This window comes from Sapajus apella, unplaced genomic scaffold, assembly GCF_009761245.1.
Source record: "Sapajus apella isolate SASKATOON/1434 unplaced genomic scaffold, GSC_monkey_1.0 scaffold24, whole genome shotgun sequence".
In the NCBI taxonomy this organism is placed as follows: domain Eukaryota; kingdom Metazoa; phylum Chordata; class Mammalia; order Primates; family Cebidae; genus Sapajus; species Sapajus apella.
In genome coordinates, this window is record NW_022436964.1 from 21494069 (window position 1) to 21516559 (window position 22491).

Consider the following 22491-nt stretch of genomic DNA (forward strand, 5'->3'; position numbering starts at 1 on the left):
CTCTGGTTCCTGTTTCCCCTTCACCTTGCATCATGTTCAAGTCTCCTAAGGCTGCCCCAGAAACAGAAGTCACTATGCTAACTGTACAGCCTGCAGAATCATGAGGCAATTAAATCTCTTTTCTTTATAAATAAGCTAGTCTCAGGTATTTCTTTATAGCAATGTGAGAATAGACTAATATAGCCATATAAATAATATTTTCTGATCACAATAATATGCAACTAGAAGTCAATAAAGGAAAATTGAAAATAGCACAAATAAATGGAAATTAAATACACACTCTTAAGTGAACAATTCCCAAAGAAATTTTTTTTCCTCGTCTGTAATGAGTGTCTTTATTGCTTGTACCGTACAAATATGAAGACGAGGAGAAAAGCCAGTAGGCACAGATGAGAACTGTCAAATACACGACATCGCGCACAGAGAAAAAAAGACCCTGCTTGCTGGGCTGCCTAAGAAGAACCCCAAGCAGAGGCTTGGTGGGGGGCCCAGCAATGCCCAGGAGGTCATGGAGCACAGGTTCTTCCTCAGCATCAACTGGCAGGACATGGTCCAGAAGAAGCTCCTGCCACCCTTCAAACCTCAGGTCACGTCCGAGGTCGACAGACTGTACTTTGATGATAAATTCACCGCCCAGTCCATCACATCCCCCAACCGCTATGACAGCGTGGGCTCACTGGAGCTGGAACAGCGGACACACTTCCCCCAATTCTCCTACTAGGCCAGCAACCGGGAGGGAGCAGTCCGCCCATGCACAGATGCACCCACGCTGCCATCACCGCCGGGTGGCTTTTTTCCCCCTAACTTTATACTTTGCGTTTTTGGTTAGTGTCCCCACCTCCCGCCTTCTCACCTGTTTTCCAGTTCTTCAGGCGCTCCCGAGACGCTCCCCAACTGCCTCTGCAGCCCCTGCTTTCCCTGCTTCCAGCCTCACGTTTGTGCCTGTACTCGAATTTGGGAGACTCCATCTCCCACCCAGGCCTGGGCTGTTGGGCGGCTGGAGATATTCAGTTCTACTCTACACAAGCCCCAGTGAGGGGTGAAGCATGGCACCTGGGGCCTGCTTGGGTTTCTGGCCCGGGTGCCGCCCCAGTGGCGGCCTCCGCGCTGCTGTTTCCGGAGGAAGCCCGCCTTCCGGTGGGACGCCACACCCGGCAGACAGTGGTGCTGCCTTCCAGGCCCGAGGCGTAGGCTCGAAACGGCCAGGCGCGGGGCGGTCCAACCCTCCACCCGCTATCCTCCCACGGGGGCAGAAAAGCAATACTATCCAGGGACAGGCAGGAGCCCTGGGGAGCTGCAGGGTGGGGTTTAGGGCCGCTCTCTGGTGAATAGAGCCAGGTCCTAGGTTCTGCTCCATGGGGAACCAGGAGGGGCCGGCTGGGTGCTGCCTCCTGGCCTTGCTTCCTCCCCACCAAGCTGCCATCGTCACCCTGTGGATAAGGCAGGAGGAACATTTGGGGGCAAACCTCCCTGCCCCCAGCCCCGTGCCTTACCAGGGCTTCCTTCCAGCTGGCCTTTCCTCCTGCTGGACCCTGGGCCTGGACTGGCCCGGGCTGGCCCCACCCCATTGGGGGCTAGGCTTGCCCCCTTCTCTGTGGGGGCGGAGGGACAGCAGGCGGCTGTTCAGTCTTACACCAGACAGTATTGGGCCCCATGGACTTGGCCAGGGAGGGGTGAGGGTGGGCGTCTCTGGTACCTATTGGAGTGGAGGGGCCTCTGAGAAGAGTGGCTCCTAGACCCTCTCTTCCCTCCTCCTCCCCAGGGCCCCACGTTCTTCAGCCTTAAGGTTGAACGTGAGTGCACGTCCATGTCAGTGCTGTGGGACCCCTGTGCGTGCCTCAGACTGCGTGTGTCGACGTGACTCAGGCACACGTGGGTGTGTGTGTATGTGTGTTGGTGTGTGTGAGGGCAGCGTGTCCTCCAGCGTGCATGGTGTGTGGGCTTGGGACCCATCTCTGGCCCAAGCATGTCATCCTGTGGGGGAAGGGTGCCGACCTAGTGGGAGGAGCCCCGCCACCGGGATCCAGGCGCTGCCACGCCCACGCCTCCCCTCCCCTCGGCAACACCTCCCCGCGGCAACACCTCTGGGTATTTGGAGTCGAGCTTTTGTGGGTTTGATCTCCCTACCCGACCTCCAGTACTATGCAGTTCCTGACAGGTGGGGTTTTGTTGTTGTTGTCTTTTGGCTGTGGGCAAATCTCTTTTTAATTGCAAAAGACTTCATTTATAGCACATTCAATAATGAACCAACAGGAGAGTTGCTGATATTGGAACATATAAATATAAAAAATCCCTTGCAATTCAGGTAGCCAAGATAATAAGGACATACAAGGAAAACAACCTTCACTTTTCTGAAAACATTTACATTTTAAAAAGTCACTAGTCATACTTGGAAGTTCAAAGCAGTAGAATGTACCTTGCAGGGAAGGAAGAAGGAAAACCCTTTTCCATATTTTCAGGCAAATGTATATCAAATATATCCCAGTTCCGCTTGTTAAAGTCAGCTGGATGACTTCCTTGAACCAGGCGAGGGCAGAATACTTAGTAAAAGCGGGCCCTGGGAAGGGATGTGAATCCAGGAGAGGAGCACCAGATCCCATGCAGTGCCAAACACATTGGTCCCACCCTCTAACACAGACGAGGCACGTCACCCCATGTCACTGGACCCAGATGCATGAGAACAGTCATCAGATGGTTACTGCTCCCACAGCCCAGCGCTTTCTAATGGTCTTAATTTAGGCCATATGAAATGGTGCTCAACATCATTGATTATCAGAGAAATCCAAATCAAAACTACAATGAGATATCATCTCATCTCAGTTAAAATGGCTCATATCCAAAAGGTAGGCAGTAAGAAATCCTGGTAAGGATTTGGAGAAAAGGGAGCCCTCATACACTGTTGGTAGGAACGTAAATTAGTACAACTACTATGGAGAACAGTGTGAAGGTTTGTCAAAAAATAAAAAAATAGAGCTACCATATGATCCAGCAATCTCAAAGCTGGGTATATACTCAAAAGAAAGGAAATCAGTATATTGAGGAGATATCTGCACTCCCACGTTTGTTGCAGCACTATTCTCAATAGCTAAGACTTGGAAGCAACCTGAATCTCCATCAGTAGATGAATGGATAAAGAAAATGTGTTGTGTATATATACATATAAATGTGATATATATATACCACATATATATATATATATCACATTTATATATATATGCACACACACACTACATTTTCTTTATCCATTCATCTACTGTATCTGGAGTACTATTCAGCCATAAAAATGAATGAGATCCTGTCATTTGCAACAATGTGGATAAAACTGGAGATTCTTATATTAAGTGAAGTAAGCCCGACACAAAAAGACAAACATTGCATGTTCTCATTTGTGGATCTAAAAATCAAAACAATTGAGCTCATGGAGATAGACAGTAGAAGGATGGTTACCAGAAGCTAGGAAGAGTAGTGGGGGGCTAGGGGTAGTTGGGGATGGCTAATAAGTACAATAAATTGAGAATGAATAAGACCTACTATTTGATAGCACTATAGGGTAACTATAGTCAATAATATCTTAATTGTACATTTTAAAATATTCAAAAGAGTGTAATTGTATTATTTGTAACACAAAGGATAAATCCTTGAGGGGATGGATACCCCATATTCTGTGATATAATTATTTCACATTGCATGTCTGTACCAAACATCTCATGTACCCCATAAATATATATATCTGCCATGCACCCACAAAAATTAAAAATTAAAAAATGAATAATTGATGCAGAAATCTTCAATCAAATATTAGCAAATCATATTGTGCTACATGTTAAAAGGTCATATACCATGACCAAGTAGGATTTATTCTTGGAATGCAACGATGGTTCAGCATCTTAAAAATAAATGTACTATACCATATAAATAGAATGATGGAGAAAAGCTCATATGCTCTTTGCAAGTGATGCAGAAAATAAATGTACTATATTTACATTTAAATATAGTACATTTATTAATAAATATATATAGTACATTTATTTATTAAATATTTATAGTACATTTATTTATTAAAAATAAATGTACTATACCACATAAATAGAATGATGGAGAAAAGCTCATATGCTCTTTGCAAGTGATGCAGAAAAGGTCTTTCAACTTTCCCTGTTTGATATGATGTTAGCTGTAGATTTGTCTTAAATGACCTTTATTATTTTATGTTCTTTCTGTATCTATTTTTTAAGTTTTTATCATAAAGTGATGTTAAATTTCATCAAATGCTATTTCTGCCTCTATTGATATGATCATATGATTTTTGTCATTTATTCTGTTGATGTGACATACCACATTTACTGATGTGTATATGTTGAACCATCTTTACATCCCTGGGATAAATCCCACTTGATTATGGTGTATGATCTTTTTTACTGCTGTTGAATTCAATTTGCCAGTACTCTGTTGAGGATTTTTGCATCTATGTTCATTGGAGATATTGGCCTTTAGTTTATTATTGCTGTGTCCTTTTCCGGTTTTGGTATCAGAGAAATGCTGGCCTCATAGAAGAAGTTTGGAAGAACCATCTCCTCTCTGTTTTCTGCAAGAGTTTGAGAAGAATTAGTTTTAGTTATTCTTTAAAACTGTGGTAGAATTCAGCAAAGAAACCATTTAGTTCTGTATTTTTCTTTGATGGGAGACTTTTTTTTATTATTACTGATTCAATCTCATTATTTGTTATTTGATCTGTTAAGGTTATCTAGTACTTCTTGATTTAATCTATGTAGGCTATCTGTGTTCAGAAATTTATTTATTTTTTCCAGGTTTTCCAATTTGTTGGTGTATAGTTGTTCATAATAGTGTCTAATGACCATTTGTGTTTCTATAGTATCAGTTATAATGTCTTCTGTATTGTTTCTAATTTTATTTATTTGAGCCTTCTCTCCTTTTTATTAGTCTACCTAACTTTTAGTGTACTTGTCGAACTTTCAAACCCAGGGAGTGCTTCTCTCATAAATGAGTTTGGAAGTACTTACTCTACTTCAAATTTTTGGAAGAGTTTGAAAAGGATTTTTCAAATCTTTGGTTCTGTTTATTCACCAACATAAACAGAACCAAAGACAAAAATCACGTGATTATCTCAATTGATGCAGAGAAGGCCTTTGACAAAATTCAACAGCCCTTTATGCTAAAAACCCTCAATAAACTAGGTATTGATGGAACGTATCTCAAAATAATAAAAGCTATTTATGACAAACCAACAGTCAATATCATACTGAATGGGCAAAAACTGGAAGCATTCCCTTTGAAATCTGGCACTAGACAAAGATGCCCTGTCTCACCACTCCTATTCAATATAGTACTGGAAGTTCTAGCCAGAGCAATCAGGCAAGAAAAAGAAATAAAGGGTATTCAAATAGGAAAGGAGGAAGTCAAATTGACTCTATTTGCAGACGACGTGATTGTATATCTAGAAGACCCCATCGTCTCAGTCCAAAATCTCCTGAAACTGATAAGCAACTTCAGCAAAGTCTCAGGATACAAAATCAATGTGCAAAAATCACATGCATTTCTATACACCAATAACAGACTTAAAGGGAGCCAAATCAAGAATGAACTGCCATTCACAATTGCTACAAAGAGAATAAAATACCTAGGAATACAACTAACAAGGAACGTAAAGGACCTCTTCAAGGAGAACTACAAGCCACTGCTCAATTAAATAAGAGAGGACACAAACAGATGGAGAAACATTCCATGTTCATGGTTAGGAAGAATCAATATTGTGAAAATGGCCATACTGCCTAAAGTAATTTAGAGATTCAACGCTATCCCCATCAAGCTACCAATGACCTTCTTCACAGAACTGGAAAAAAACACCTTAAACTTCATATGGAACCAAAAGAGAGCCGACATAGCCAAGTCAATTCTAAGCAAAAAGAACAAAATGGGAAGCATCACACTACTGGACTTCAAATTATACTGCAAGGCTACAGTAATCAAAACAGCATGGTACTGATACCAAAACAGAGATATAGACCAATGGAACAGAACAGAGGCCTCGGAAGTAATGCCACATATCTACAACCATCCGATCTTTGACAAGCCTGACAAAAGCAAGCAATGGGGAAAGGATTCCCTGTTTAATAAATGGTGTTGGGAAAACTGGCTAGCCATGTGCAGAAAGCAGAAACTGGGCCCCTTCCTGACACCTTACACTAAAATTAACTCCAGATGGATTAAAGGCTGAAACATAAGACCTAATACCATAAAAACCCTAGAAGAAAATCTAGGCAAAACCATTCAGGACATAGGCGTAGGCAAGGACTTCATGACCAAAACACCAAAAGCATTGGCAACAAAAGCCAAAATAGACAAATGGGACCTAATCAAACTCCACAGCTTCTGCACGGCAAAAGAAATGGTCATTAGAGTGAATCAGCAACCAACAGAATGGGAAAAAATTTTTGTAGTCTACCCATCTGACAAAGGGCTGATATCCAGAATTTACAAAGAACTAAAACAGATTTACAAGAACAAAACAAACAAGCCCATTTAAAAGTGGGTGAAGGGTATGAACACTTTACAAAAGAAGACATACGTGAGGCCAAGAAACATATGAAAAAATGCTCATCATCACTGGTCATTAGAGAAATGCAAATCAAAACTACATTGAGATACCATCTCATGCCAGTTAGAATGGTGATCATTAAAAAATCTGTAGACAACAGATGCTGGAGAGGATGTGGAGAAATAGGAACACTTTTACACTATTGGTGGGAGTATAAATTAGTTTAAACATTGTGGAAGACAGTGTGGCGATTCCTCAAAGACCTAGAAATAGAAATTCCATTTGTCCCAGCAATCCCATTACTGGGTATATATCCAAAGGATTATAAATGGTTCTACTATAAGGACACATGCACACAAATGTTCATTGCAGCACTGTTCACAATAGCAAAGACCTGGAACCAGCCCAAATGCCCATCGATGATAGACTGAACAGGGAAAATGTGGCACATATACACCATGGAATATTATGCAGCCATCAAAAACGATGAGTTTGTGTCCTTTGTAGGGACATGGACGAACCTGGAAACCATCATTCTTAGCAAACTGACACAAGAACAGAAAATCAAACACCACATGCTCTTTCTTATAGGCAGGTGTTGAACAATGAGAACACATGGACACAGGGAAGGAACCATCACACACTGGGGTCTGTTGGGGGGAAATGGGGGAGGAACAGCAGGGGGTGGGGTGTTAGGGAGAGACAGCATGGGGAGAAATGCCAGATATAGGTGAAAGGGAGGAAGGCAGCAAATCACGCTGCCATTTGTGTACCTATGCAACAATCTTGCATGTTCTTCACATATCCCCCAAAACCTAAAATGCAATTAAAAAAAAAAGAAAAGGGTTGGTATTATTTCTTCTTTAAATGTTTGTTTATAAAAGCAGTGAAGCTATCTGTTCATGAACGATTCCTCATTGAAATACTTCTTATTACTGATTTAATCTCCTTACTCATTATTGGTCTGTTTATATTTTTAATTTATTTATAATTAAGATTTTGTAACGAATTTCTTATTTAGATTCTAAATTGTTTTCCTGATTTCATGTTATTATCTATGTTTATTCTTTTGCATTTCACTGAAATTTTTTAGATAATTATTTTGAATTCCTTTGCAGATATTTCATTGATTTCTTTGTCTTCAATATCTGTTACTGAAGAATTATTATGTTCCTTTGGAAGTGTCATGTTTCTTTGCTTTTTCATGTTTACTGTGTCCTATGTTGATATATGCACATCTCCTGGAACAGATGCTTTTTCTAATTTTATGGAATAGCTTTTGTAAGGATAGACATTTTCCCATAGACATGTCCTATAGCATCATTTGGGTAGAGAGCTTTGGCTTTGGTGCTATGTGGGCACAGTAGTGTAGTGTCCATGTAATTTCATTGGCTGTAATCAATGTCAGAGGTGACTTTGAGTGCTTCAGTGGCCTAGGCTATGTGTTTTTGTGGAAGCTATGTCACAGCTTTACTGGAAGTGGAGACCACCAGACAAGCCAGTCCTTGGGCCCTAGGGGGACATGTGTGGGCACATGACAGCTCCACAGTTTAGGATAGTGGGGTCACTGGTGGCAGTGGGCCTGAGCAAGCCACTCTTGGGACCTTGGGAAAATGTGAAGAGGCTCCACTGCTGTGGGGTAGATTGTCACCAGTTGGTGCAGGCCCCAAGTGGTCTGATCCTTGGGCTCCAGTGGGGTCCAAAAAAGTGCACAGTGGCTCTCCTGCTAGAGAAGGTCACCTCTCAGTCTCTGGGTAGCATGTGCATCAGCTCCTTCTGTTTTGGGCTTAGCCTTGCCCTTATCCTGGATAACGTGTGCTGGGTTGCTGGGTCATGATGTGTGGGCTCAGGTGCCCACACATGGGTTCATGGCTGCACTGGTAGGCCCAGCTGGAGCCATGGTACTTAATGCCACTAAACTTACACTAAAATATAATTTAAATGGCACATTTTTGGTATGGGTATTTCATCATCATAATAAATGCAAAATTATAAAACTCTTAGAATATGACATAGGAAAAAACTCTAAATGACATTGGGCTTGTCAATGTTGAATTTTATCAAAGGTCTTTTCTGCATGTATTGAAATAATCATGTCGTTTTTATCTTTAGTTCTATTTATGTGATGAATCATGTTTATTGATTTGTTTATGTTGAATCAACCTTGCATCCTAGGGATGAAGCCTACTTGATCATGGTAGATAAGGGTTTTGATGTGCTGCTGGATTCAGCTTGCCAGTACTTTACTGAGGATTTTTGCATTGATGCTCATCAAGGATAGTGTCCTGAAGTTTTCTTTTTTGTTGTATCTCTGCCAGGCTTTGGTATCAGGATGATTCTGGTCTCATAGAATGAGTTAGGGAGGAGTCTCTCCTTTTCAATTTTGGGAATAGTTTCAGTAGAAATGGTACCAGCTCTTCTTTGTACCTCTGGTACACTTCAGCTGGTACCATCAGACCATCCATCTGGTCCTGAGCTTTTTGGGTTGGTAGGCTATTTATTTCTGCCTCAATTTCAGAACTCTTTGTCTATTTGTGGATTCAATTTCTTCCTGGTTCAGTCTTCGGGGGGTGTATGTGTCAAGCAATTTATCCATTTCTTCTAGATTTTCCAGTTTATGTGCACAGAAGTGTTTATAGTAATCTCTGATAGTTATTTGTATTTCCGTGGAGTCAGTGGTGATATCCCCCTTATCATTTCTGGTTATGTTTATTTGAATCCTCTCCCTTTTCTTCTTTATTAGTCTTGCTAGTGGTCTATCTATTTTAATAATTTTTTCAAGAACCCAGCTTCTGGATTTGTTGATTTTTTTGAAGGGCTTTTCATGTCTCTATCTCCTTCAGTTAAGCTCTGATCTTGGTTATTTATTGTGTTCTGCTAGCTTTTGGGGTTTGTTTGCTCTTGGTTTTTTAGTTTTCTTAGTTGTGATGTTCAATTGTTAACTTGAGATCTTTTTAGCTTTCTGATGTGAAAAATCCCAATTTAAAAATGGTCAAAATATTGAAGAAATACTTTACCAAAGAAGATAGGCTGATGGCTAATAAGCAAGTGAAAAAAAATTTAATATCTTACATCATTTGCAAATTGTAAATTAAAACAATGAGATACCACTATAGAACTATTAGAATGGCTAAAATCCAAAACACTGACAACACCAAATGCTGATGAAGATGTGGAGCAACAGAAATTCTCATTCATTGTTGGTAGGAATGCAAAATGATACAGCTATTTTAGAAGACAGTTTAGCAGGATTTTTTCAACTAAACATATTTTTAGCATATGGTTTAGCAATCATATTTCTTGGTATCTACCCAAGTGAGTTGAAAATTTATTTCAGCATAAATACCTGCACATGAATGTGTATGGCAGCTTTATTCATAATTGCCCAGACTTGGAAGCAACCAAAATGACTTTTAGTAGGTGAATGAATAAATAGACTGTGGTGCATTTAGACAAGGAATATTATTTGGTGCTAAAAGGAAAGAGTAAACAAGCCATGGAAAATACATGGAGGAACCTTAAAGGCATGTTACTAAGTGAAAGAAGTCAATCTGAAAAGGCTATAGCCCATCTAATTCCACTTGTATGAGGTTGTGGAAAGTCAAAACCATGGAGACAGGAAAAAGATCAGTGATTGCCAGGGATTTGGGGAAGAGAGAGGCACGAAGTAGGGAGCATAAGGAAATTTTAGGGCAGTAAAATCTATTTTGAATACTACTTTAAGGAGAATACATGTCATTATACATTTGTCAAAACCCATAGAATGCAAAACACAAAGAGTAAACCATAATGTAAATTATGGGCTTTGATTAATAATAATGTCAAGGTTCCTTTATCAGTTGTAAGAAAGGTACCACATGCAACAAACATACAGATAATGGAGACTGATGTTAGGGGAAGTAGTTGGGGGAGTATGGAGTAACAATCAGCATTTTCCACTTAAATTTCCTGTGAACTTGAAACTACTTTTAAAACGCCAATTAATTTTTAAAAATCCATAGAACGTACTCTAAACAGTATAATCCAAAGAGTGAACTCTAATGTAAACTATAGGCTTTAATTAATAATAATAATATATCAATATTGGTTCAATTGATGCATAAGTATCACACTAATGCAAGGTGTTATTTATACCTAAAACTATGTGGTGAAGTGAGGGGCCATATGGGAATTGACTGTACTTTCTACTATATTTTTCTGTAAACCTAAAATTACTTTTAAAAATGATTTTATAAATTTAAAAACAAATATAAGTATTTTCTGTCAAAAGAAACAAAGACACCATTTTAAAGACAAAAAAAAATATGATCACACATACAGCTGGTTAGTGCTGAGGCTGCAATTCTATTCATGTCCACTGGATTCCAAAAAGTTCTTTTTTCCACAGCATCCCATGGATCTACCTGCTGTTGAAGTTAATCTAATAGTGAAGGGCAATAGACAAACATGAACGTCTTTCAGAGAGTCACTACAGACACAACAACAGAGCATGAATGCATCTATAGATTAACTGTGCCAACGTCTTTTTTTGGAAACTTCTCCCTGGACTATCTCAACTCTGGAGGTTACAAATGCTAGCTATGATTTCCCAAAGTCTCTTGCAGGTAGCAGTGTCCATGTGACACAGCTCTTGCCAATATATCATGAGTACAAGTGAGAAGGTTTCTGGAAAAGCCTTTGCTTTTCTCTTTCAGGAATTAATCCCTCTTGTTCCTCCTTTCTTTATTGCCTGAAATGCAGACTAAGAGAGAAGCAGCAGCCATCTTGGGACCCACCATGAAGTGGGGAGCATAAGGAGGAAGGCCTCTGTGCTAGGCACAGGTGACTGGAAAGTTGGGAGGAGGCTGCTGCTACCATTCAGCGGCTAAACAGGGGTAGATGCTTATTTGCTCCATGGGCCTCTTAGAAGTACTTGTGTAGGGTATTCTGTTATTTACAGAGAACACAGTCCTAATACATATGTATCAACAGAGTAAATGTTTTGAGACATAAACTTACAATCATCAGTTTCTCATGACCGTTTTAGGTAGACTTTAGTAGGACTTGAAATATACATATTAAAGACTGAAGTAATTATTTGCATATTCTTAGTAGACAGTTAACCACAAGTTATCTTTGAATCACTCAAAAAGTGGACATACCACCAGAGCTGGTCAATATGGATTCTAATTCAGTGACTGCCTCCATGGATTTTGTGAAGGAACAGACGTGAAACATGGGCTGGAACAGGATCTGGGTCTGGAGGTGCCTCTCTGTCCTATAAGGGCTGTATGTTTGCTGGACATTACCCTCATTCTTCTAGGTTGAAATCTCCACATCAGACAGCACTCTTCCTTGCATCATCCAAGTAGGCTATGATCCGTGAGGTTTTGCAGTCATTTATGAAGTTTTGCAAGGTGCCCTTGGTGAGGAATGAATAAATCCTAGAGACTTGGTTATTATTAGTCATGTATGGGACTTTGAAATACAGGAATTACTGTCTTCATCTCTTAAATTTGTTTACAGGCATTTGATGGAGGAGATTCACTTGTCATTCACCTGTATTTCTTCTATAAATGCTGGGTAAAATGCATGCATATATAACAGACGAAACCAGTAAAATCCTAAGTTGATAACTATGTCGATTTACTTTTCTAACAAGTGTTCATATTATTTCAGTAATTTTGCTTACAGAAATAGTTTGTAAATTCTAAAGAAGTGAACATAAAGTATGTTCCCTATACTATTTCTTCTGTAACATATGATATCGACTTGTTTGTTCTCTTTTACATTATGTCTATTCATTTTTCTCCTTAAAAATAATTTACTTTTAAGTCTCTTAGACACTAGAACTGAGAACAGAACCCTAGCTTGAAAAGCACTTGAGTTTCCTTCAGACTATACTACAAAAAATTTTTTTAAAAAAGAAAAAAAGTACTTCAATTTATATGACCTCAACTAAATTAAATTTGGTTTAGTGTCCAATCTGATTGTTTGCAATGAATATTTCAATACAAAAACATTTCAAAATCTATTAGGAAAGTTCAAGTGTTATGGCTTTATGTAACTGGTATTAGGTACTATGTTGTTATTACATAGTTATACATGGTAAAGTTATACATGGTATGGTTAAAGTGGTGAAAGTTTTATTGTAATTTTAAGTTAGCAGCATTAAAAAGAATAACACAACATAATCATTCTGTTAATAAAAAGACAAAAAGACATTTCAGCATAAAAAGTGTCATTTATAGAAAGTACAATCATATGAAGTCTTTTCTTATACATCAAATGAAAAATCTAAACATTAATAAAGATTTCTTAAATTTAAATAATTAATGGGACCTGACAGAAGCATCAGTGAAAATGTCATCAAGAATATGTGTGAATATTAGATGAGATGTGCACAATCAGCTTCATCTCAGCAAAATTCAGCAAGAGCTCTTTTGGTACAACCAATTAGGCAACATTGGTCATACAGTGCCAGGGAGAATTGTCTCTTTCTTCGAGAATGAGCATGCAAGCCTAAGTATTTTAGCTCTGAAGGACTGCTGTGTGGGGCTTCACTTTGTCTATTGTGAATAATTTTCTTAAATGCTTCAGAGCTAAGATCTGAATCCTTTAATATGGGTACATGTTGTTGTAGCTCTGGTAACAATGACTGCCTCCCAGATGGGGCTGCCTTCAGCTCCTGTGGCTTAGCAATTAATTCCGACATCATATTTATGGTTTCTGTATCTTTGCTGTTGAAGGATGGCACAATTTCTGTTAAAGTAAAAAAAAAAAAAAGTGTATGTGAGGTCATATTCATGTCAAAGAGCATCCAGGAAAACTATGAATGTTTACATAGAAAAAAGAAAGCATTGCCTCAATATAAACATTGGAACAAAATAAGCAAGCATCCTAATATCTAAACAACTTAGCTTTCTTACAGTTAGACACCTTCGAGTACCATAATTTTACCAAGGCTCTGATCTACCCCATTGGTTCTCTCTCATCTCTCTTCATGATCCCCTCAATGCTTTTATCACAGTACTTTTGACTCTGACATTAATCTGTCATCTGTCTGAAGTCATGTAAGTCATTGAAAACACTCAGTTTGACCACAGTTAGTGTTCATTTTCTTGGATTCTTCTTAAGTCATTTTCTTCCATTGCTAAGCTATGATTTATGATATTATGAGTTGTAATAGTAAGCCTTGAAAAAGGTATTATTTTAAGCTATTGAGTGTTTCATGGTGGCAAGTTACTCCTGGAGGATAAAGTTAAAGAGGCAGAATTTCCAACACCTCTGATCTAATTAACAGGAGAAGGAAGTCTGATGTTCCTCAACTATCTATTTAACAATTTGTCTTCCCCAGAGTATGTACTCCAAATCAATAGTATTTTATATTAAAGAGAGAAGTGGGTTAAAAGAACACTAACCAAAAATCACTGACTTAAGAAGAGATTCGTATCTGCTGTGGTGTAAGTGTACTGATTAATATTTTGTTTGATGTTTGTTCCAAAGCTGCGGATCATGCACTAAGCAAGATTTGTGTGTCCCCTAGAAAGGGTGCCTGTTCTTACAAGCAACCCAGGCTGGCCAAATGTGAAGGCTGGGACTTGGGCTGGGAACCTGCTGAACACCCAGCTGACATCTTCCTCCATCTTTGTACCCATTCAGCTCAGTTGAACATTCATTAACTGTTTCCATGTCTCTAGCACTGCTAGTTAGGAGACATAATTTTTTTATTAATGTTTCTTGCACTCAAAAAACTTACAGTGAGCTAAACTCTCTCCTAACTATCCTAATTACACAATTTGAGAGTTTTATTTCACAAAGAAATTGGAAACACTGATGGTGTTTAAATTATAGTCTAAACCTAGATCAGGTCTTGCTGCTCTTCTTCCTGGACAGCAAAACTGTCCATTAACAAGGCATTACTCTTGACGTAATGAAAAGAAAGAGATGAGAGGAGTAAATCTAAGTGTGGGAGGCAGACACCTGGTTAACCACTGATGCCTGCTGATAGAGAAAACCATGTCCCTTCACCTAGACAGCACTAGTTTTGGGGCAGAGCATTTCTTGAGTTTTGTAGCAAGTGACTCAGTTGTTCTCCTTTTAGCCCACAACAAACTTCAACAGTTGGAGTTTGACAGAAGAATTAAAAAATAAAACATTTTGTCTTTCTTCCTAACACTCTCCCTCATTCACATTCTTAACTGGAAATGACAGATGTGAATTTATATCATTTTTGGTTAAATAAGAAGTTTTGGTATTTTCTGTCAGTAAGACATCCTAAGTTTAATTCAATTTAATTTTCTCATAAAAACCTCTCTTTACTCCAACCTAAACTTTCTGTAGTTGGGCCTTATCAAATGCTGAGAAAAGCTGAAGGTAATTTTCTGTATACTTAAAGCCAGTTAAATGAATCAGCCAAAACAGTTATAGCTTGTACAGTATTAAGTTGATTCATAGGCTGTGTGTTTTGTACTCTTTTATTAAAATTATATTTTAAACCTGTTTTGAAATATTTCATAATCCATAACACTTTTAGCTATGGATCCTAGGCTCAGAGAAAATATTCTGTCTGAATTCATATAAATACCCTTAATTCACTGTATTATGGATGCAAATCTTACTAAAATAGGCCTCTTATGGTTTAAAGTGTATCTTATTTTTAAAAGGGATGCAGCAAATATTACTTTGGCACACATTGTGGGATAAAATGATTAGCTAACAGTGTAATAATGTGAAAGCAAATAGTAATTACCTTACAGTAGAAGTCTGAAAACTCATAGGAATCACAAATCACATGTACTTCCTACCTAGTAATGGTAAACATTTATCTTACTCCCACCTGCAGGCAATATTTTCTTAGATTACTTTCAGTTTAATTATACTGCATAGCAATAAAGAAAATTCTTTAAAAATACTTTTAAATCTCATGTCTCTTGTAAGGAAATAAAAATATGGCCAAATATCTATATATAAATGTGCTCAGTCAACTATTTTCAGCAACAATTTAGAGATAAACTACATATCCCCCAAAGAATGTTTAAGTACATGTGGCAGATTTATGACAAAAATACTAAACAGGAATTTTGAATTATGTTTTAGGATAATAACAATGTGAGAAACTGCTCAAAGTATAATGGTGAGTGAAAATTCAAAAGATACACCTATCCAAATGTTAACATTTCTTTCCACTTGTTTAATATAATTTCATTTTCTCATAAAATTCACATATATTTTTCAAAGTCTTTAATATCTACGTGTGATTCTCATTTTACTCCCTTCATTAATGTACATTTTTTGTCTTTAATATGAGCATTACTACTTTTATAGTCAGAAAACGTGGAATAATAAAGCAAATGCAATGCAATCTGGTCTTCTCTACTTTGAATCAGTAAATTCCTAGACTTTGTGGTACTTTTGTCCTAATGTTATACAAAAGACATGTAAAAATTGCCATTAAATCGAACTCTAACAAACAATGTAGAAAAGTAAATAACTTTAGAACTATACTTTAAATCTCGTAAAAATAAATATATTTACATTCGAGTCATTTATATACAGCATATGCATATAGCCTATAAAATTTAGTTGTGGTTTATCATAAAATTACATGTCATATAAACATAAAACAAGTTATTGGTTGCAAATTGAGGTTACCTTCTCCGAATTTAATATGATCCATTACACTTTTCAGGCTAGCGTATACCTCCATGAGTTTTCACTGCTACTTTATAAACACAAAAATATTTTTTAAAGCCATTCTAGAATGAGCTGTACTCAACTTGCTTTTAAAGCAAACCCACTGCAGCTCTCAAATGCTTAAAAGCATCAATAGAGTCTTCAGCTGTGATGGTCTGAAGGCCTGCTTCCCTTGTCTCTGATCCTCTTAAGTTTCTCTTGTAGGCATTCAAGCCTTTCCTTTTCTTTCCATCCCAAATGAACTTCAATACTCAGATCAAAGAAGTGGGAGGCCAGACTCTTTCCTTTGGAATTTGTTTTGTTTTGTTTAAAGAACATTTCCAATGGCATAAGCCACAGCCCAACTTTTGGACGAGGAGAGTAATTAAGTGCAAGGCCCTTCCCATCTTCCCATTACCGGATCCTCACAGAGACCTCAGAGTGCTGCCCTGTCCTACGGTACCCAAACAGCCTTGATAACCAGCGCACCGCCTCAGTGTTTACCCCCTTTCCTCTCAATCCGGGATGCCCTGTCCTGGTGCCCCCACCAGCACACCCGCTGTCTGGCCGCCCGGCCACCTTCTCTGACGCTTCCCCTTCCTTTCCACCCTGTCGCTCTGGCTGCCTGGTGGGAAAGGCACCAAGGAACTCAGATAAAGCAGCTTCCTATTCTCAGCGCTTTCCCTCGCTCTGGTGAGATTCCCAGGGAGACTGTTTGAATAAAATCACCTGGCAAAGAAAAAGCCCAAACTTTAGGCACCGGCCGCGGCGGAGCAGGAGCTGAGCGCTGGCAGCCAATGAGATCTCGAGCCGGGTGTGCGGGCCGCCGTTCCGATTGGGCAGCCGCCGGAGAGTAACCAATGGGAAGTGCGGGAAGGCCGGGAGGGTCGGGAGCTCTCACCTGTCACTAGTTTAGGTTGCGGAGGAGCATCTTGGCGGCTCAGAACCCTTTTGTCCACGGTACTCATGCCGCAAGCGTCGATCTGCGCGCGAACCAACTCTCGGCCGCATACTTTAATAACGTCGTCCTTCCCGTTGGCCACCACTGCTCTGAAAATTTGATTCAGGAGTAAACAGACTCCTAGTAGGTGGAACAAGAACAGGCGAGACATCCTGGCCCTGGTCGCTCCTGGAGGTCTGGACGTTGCTGCCTCTCTGATCTGCAGCTGCTGTGGCCTACAGACCTGGACCTGTGTGCCTGTCCCCGGCTTTTGGCTGCTTTCCCTACCTGGCTCAACCAGTCTTTTATATATCTCTTGGGCTATCACTCAGCTTTTAAGGGAAGAGTGCCGGCTCCACCCCTCTCCTAACCCCCTCCACAGAATTTTCTCCCCCAGCTCTTTTCACCCTCTCTGCCTTTCCTTCATTTGCCCATCCCTCTGTCCTTGGCCCTTTTACAGTTGTATTTTTCTCTCTTTTGTTGCTCTCAAACAATTTTGTATATTTAGGTAAAGTTATTTTAGATATGAAGCCTTTCCTTTTACATACATAGAAATAAAATTGAGATCGCCCATATTCTTACACCCCAGTTTTCCAGAGTGAACATTTGCCAAAACCCTTCTAACTTAAATAAGATTATAGTTAGATTATCTTATAAATTGGATTAATTAGTATGGTGTTGGGCATTATCAATCCATAAAAATATAATGGATAAATGAATAAATTGTTGATGAGAGGGAAAACTGATGACTTTTAATCTGAATCCAGATAAAAACATTTAAATCCCCAGTAACATCATTTGAGGCTTGTGCAGTAATGTCTTTAATTTACAACACAATTTCTCCATTTCCTTCCACTCTCTGGGATAAGTTAGATTGTAACTAATCTGAATATTTTAATTTAAAATTCTACTCTGCATCTCTACAGACTAGAAAACACACCACACACATACACACACACACAGAGCGAGAGAGAGAGAGAGAGAGAGAGAAGGAAAAAAAGCAGTGGAAATCCCACAACCCCAGAAAGAATAACAAATTATAGCACAAAGATATGTTTGTATGTTTGTTTGTTTACTGTATTTTGTGTTTGCTGTACCTGTAAGAGGTGATTTTTTATTTACCAGCATCTAATTTAACGTTTTAAAGATCCACACACTTCTGGATAATATGTTTAGTAGAGAACTCTTCTAGCTATAAATTTTTAGTACAAATAGGTTCATTTTAAAAAATAACTTGCTTGTGTTTATAATATACTCAGATTAGTTCAGCTCCACCAGATAAACTGGAGACATGCAGGAAGTTAGGGTAGCTTTGAAATAAAGTAATAACAATCTTTTAGTTACAAACATAAATATGGAATAAAATAATTCTAATTTCTAGATTGCTGGTGATTTCAGTAGGCTCACTTAGTATTGATCAAATACCAAGCAATGTGTAATTCTTCAAAAAATCCTCGACCAAAGCTATGAGATGGTCAGAGGCAATGCTTTCAAATGGATTTTCACTAAAACACACAGTTCGAGAGAGGCCTCTCAAAACTGAGGTTTGAAAATATTTCTGTGGGTTGACAGTCCTTGTAAAAACAATCCACGTGCAAGGCTGTACTCCAAAGTAATTACTTGTTAAAAATGTAAATTTCCAGGGATTTTTTTGTTTTTGAGGTTTTCTTTGAGCAGAGTTTGGCTCTTGTCACCCAAGCTGGAGTGCAATGGCACAATCTTGGCTACTGCAACCTCCACCTCCCGGGTTCAAACGATTCTCCTGCCTCAGCCTCCCAAGTAGCTGGGATTACAGGCTTCTGCCACCACACCTGGCTAGTTTTTGTATTTTTAGTGGAGGCGGGGTTTCATCATGTGGGACAAGCTGGTCTCAAACTCCTGGTATAGGAGGTGATCCACCCCCCTCAGCCTCCCAAAGTGTTCAGGGATGTTTTGTTTTTTTATGTTGTCTACATGGCTTTATACGGTCCCTAAAACTGTCCAGTACAGTACAGTGGCCACTTTCCCATTTTACAGAAAGAAGAAACAGATTGAGAGTAGTCATGCACTTATCCAGGGTAATTTTGGTTAGCACATGTGCCAGATGTGAGCTTACCCTACTGCTATGGATCACAGGCAATGCCAGTTTCAGTCTTTACAGGCACAGCTAAAAGGCATTTCATGTCCTTTAAATAAAAAGGAAACCTTTTTAAGGAGAAACAGTAAATACATCCATGCATACAGCTGTCAAGTGCTGGAGCTGGGGATTCCAACCCATGTCTACTATATTCCAAAGCCCCCTTTCTGATTCAAACCATAAGCCTTGTTTCTCCTTTCTTTTATTCCTGAAGCAGACACAGAAAGGGAGGTGAAGCAGCCATCTTGGGACCACGAGGTGTGGAGCATAAAGAGGAAGGTCTACATGCTTAGACACAGCTGCCTGGGAGGGTGGGAGTAGCCTGCTGGCATCACTGAGGAGCTAAATGGGGTTGGATGCTTTTTCTCATAGGCTCTTATAAGTAACTGTTTAAGGGTTTTCTGTTATTTACTATATCCTGAGATATAGATAGATAGAGATATATGTATGCATGTATATATATGCAGAATACATTTTTATTAAGAAATAAACTTACAGACATCAGTTTCCTATGAGAGCTTTAGGCATACTTTAGCCGTACTTGAATTAGATATTCTACAGATTAAAGTGATTGTTTGAGTGTTGATACTAGATGATTTACTACAGGAAATCTTTGTACCACTGAAAGAGGAGTCAATACTCTTTAAAAAGCAGTGAATACAGCTTCTGGGTCCAGGAGCCCTGCCTCCATGGATTTTGTGTAGGACAGGACGAGGTATGTGGGTCAGGATGGGGTCTGCAGAGCTGCCTTCTACATCTGTGGGTGCATCTTTGTCTTGTCCGAGTTGCAAGTTTCTTGGGCATTGTTCTCGTTCTTCTGTGTTGGAATCTCCATTTCATAGAGCACTCCTTTTGGCTTTGTCTCAGATGGTCTCTGAGCTTCTACAACCCCGTATTAAATTCCCTTGCTTGTGGCCTTCTACCTGCCCCATCTTCCATTCCCGACTTTGTCTATTAGGGCTTGGCCAACAGTTCTAAGAGAAACTTATTTATTTATTTTTTTTTAAGATATAAAAGTCTGCTCGTTTATATTTTACCACTAATCTCTTTTCCTAGCTTTGTTTGTATTTTCTACCAAATTCTTGTTGTTTTCTCTGATCTGTCAACAACAGGCAACTCATACCTGATTCCAATGACAGTCAGTGCTACACTGGATTTGTTTTTGTTTCTAGTTTTTTTTTTAATTATTTTTTCATTGAGATTTGGGGAAAATGGAGTGGAAATTGTTGTTTTCTTTTTTTTTTTTTTTTTTTTTTTTTTTTTTTGAGACGGAGTTTCGCTCTCGTTGCCCAGGCTGGAGTGCAATGGCGCGATCTCGGCTCACCGCAACCTCCGCCTCCTGGGTTCAGGCAATTCTCCTGCCTCAGCCTCCTGAGTAGCTGGGATTACAGGCACGCACCACCATGCCCAGCTGATTTTTTTTGTATTTTTAGTAGAGACGGGGTTTCACCATGTTGACCGGGATGGTCTCGATCTCTTGACCTCGTGATCCACCCGCCTCGGCCTCCCAAAGTGCTGGGATTACAGGCGTGAGCCACCGCGCCCGGCAGGTAAATGCTTTTATTCAGGCCTCCCGAATAAGAAATCAGTGCCGACTCCCCCCACGTGCCTTTGGAACCGCTCCAGATGTTTATGCTTTCCTTTCAGATTATCATGGTTCTTTATCAGAAGAGTCAAACAAGAAATGAAGGGATGTCGTGATCTTCAAAAAGACTTCTTCTCAGCAAACTGCTGGAAATACGTTGGTTAAGAGATTAGGAAAGATAAATAATTTCCTTAGTTTTTTCCTCATTTCTTACTTCTACTCAAGTAATACTGCATGTACTGAGAGAAAGTTCAGAAAGAATCACCCCTGGCCAGACCTGGTGGCCCCAGTAATCATCACGCAGGCCCCAGAGAAATTGAAAAACAAAAACAAAACAATAAGATGTCACTGTTTGCTTTTATTGTGGTTTGTGGTTTTACTGTTATGCTGGGCATTGGCTCTCATGTGTGATCCCCAGTTTGACCATACAATCCAGCCATTGCCACAAGCCACACGTGGAACATCACAAGGGTCCCCTGAGCCTGGCTCCTCCATCAAAATTTTGTTTAAAATTAATGTCAAGACATCAAGCGTTGATCTGTGGTGTAAGGCCTAATTAATCCCAATATTATGGGCTGCCTTGGCATCTGGTAAGACTGGGAAGGCCTCACATGGCCTGACCACAAGTTTCCCTCCTCACTCTGCTCCTGCAAACAACCCTCCGCATCAAGAGAACTAGACACAGTTCCTGCTTATTCTTGAAGAGCGAGTTTCAGTTCTCTGCCAGCCCTGGAATTATTCAAAGAAGGCAGTCACATCCTTTCATGGTAACCAGGGGTCACCTAACTCTTTTGCTACTACAAAGCCTGCCTCACATGCCCCTCTTACTCAGTTTGTTCCCAACTGCAACCCGCATGTGGCCCTGCATGGCATTTAGTGTCCTTGTCCTCCACCCTGTAAGTCTATGTAATTAATAAATTTCTGTCAGTCTCGTTAGGCCAGTGTCACTTGTCATATGTTTGGCCATGTGCACAATTCTAATGCAGGAATCCCTCCTGCTCCAACAGGGTGAATAGGAGGTGATTAAAACAACCAGCTACTACAACAGATCTCCTCCTCTTCTTTGTTCCTAGAGGAACAGAGGAGTCAGTTCAGACTGTATAATGTGTTCTATGGTTCTCAGGAACTCTTTGCTACCTCTTTCCATATCCCTTCTCACTCTGCTCAGTGTTGATAGAAAGTCAGTCTCTCCAATGCAGAAATCATGATCTCTTTGTAACCCCTTCAGCTGTTTCCCATTACCCCCAGCATGTAGTCTAAACTTCAGCGGACTTTAATATCGCCTCTTTCTGTCTTCTCTTTAGCAGCATTTTCCTTTCCCTCTTCCACAACCCAGTCCTCAGACCTACTGACTCACTGGCAGTTCCATCGGCCTTGCCACTACCTTTGCCTTTCCCTGTTCCTCCTCTGCCTCTTTTTCTTTGCTTATTTTCTTTTCAAAAGCAGGTCAAGTATTAACTACATGATGGATCTTTTGCTAACCATCTCTTCCATACTCAGCACCCCCTTCCCAGTCCCTCTACAGATTGTTCCTTCTATCACAGCACTCACAACTCTTTACTTGTAGGTCTTTCCTACTAGACCATGAGCTCTTTTTGGGCAGTGACAAGCACACAGTGGCTGCTCAACACATCTTGTTTGAA

General features: G+C 39.7%; 1 protein-coding gene across 1 annotated transcript; it reads right to left on the bottom strand.

Moving 5' to 3' along the window:
- Positions 1 to 12656: 12656 nt before the first annotated feature.
- LOC116559879 (prorelaxin H2-like) lies at positions 12657 to 18811 on the bottom strand. Its single transcript, XM_032291061.1, has 2 exons — positions 17109 to 18811; positions 12657 to 13294 (listed from the first exon to the last, which is right to left on the bottom strand). Exons 1-2 carry the CDS (start codon positions 17317 to 17319, stop codon positions 12951 to 12953), a joined length of 555 nt encoding a protein of 184 aa, XP_032146952.1. The 5' UTR covers positions 17320 to 18811; the 3' UTR covers positions 12657 to 12950.
- Between the last annotated feature and the right edge of the window lie 3680 nt (positions 18812 to 22491).

Bases quoted from the DNA above. Each gene is read 5' to 3' on its own strand.
- LOC116559879 (XM_032291061.1), bottom strand. From the start codon at position 17,319: ATGTCTCGCCTGTTCTTGTTCCACCTACTAGGAGTCTGTTTACTCCTG. The intron at 13,295-17,108 runs GTGAGAGCTCCC...TTACTTTAACAG, and splicing joins GCAACCTAAACTAGTGACAG to AAATTGTGCCATCCTTCAAC.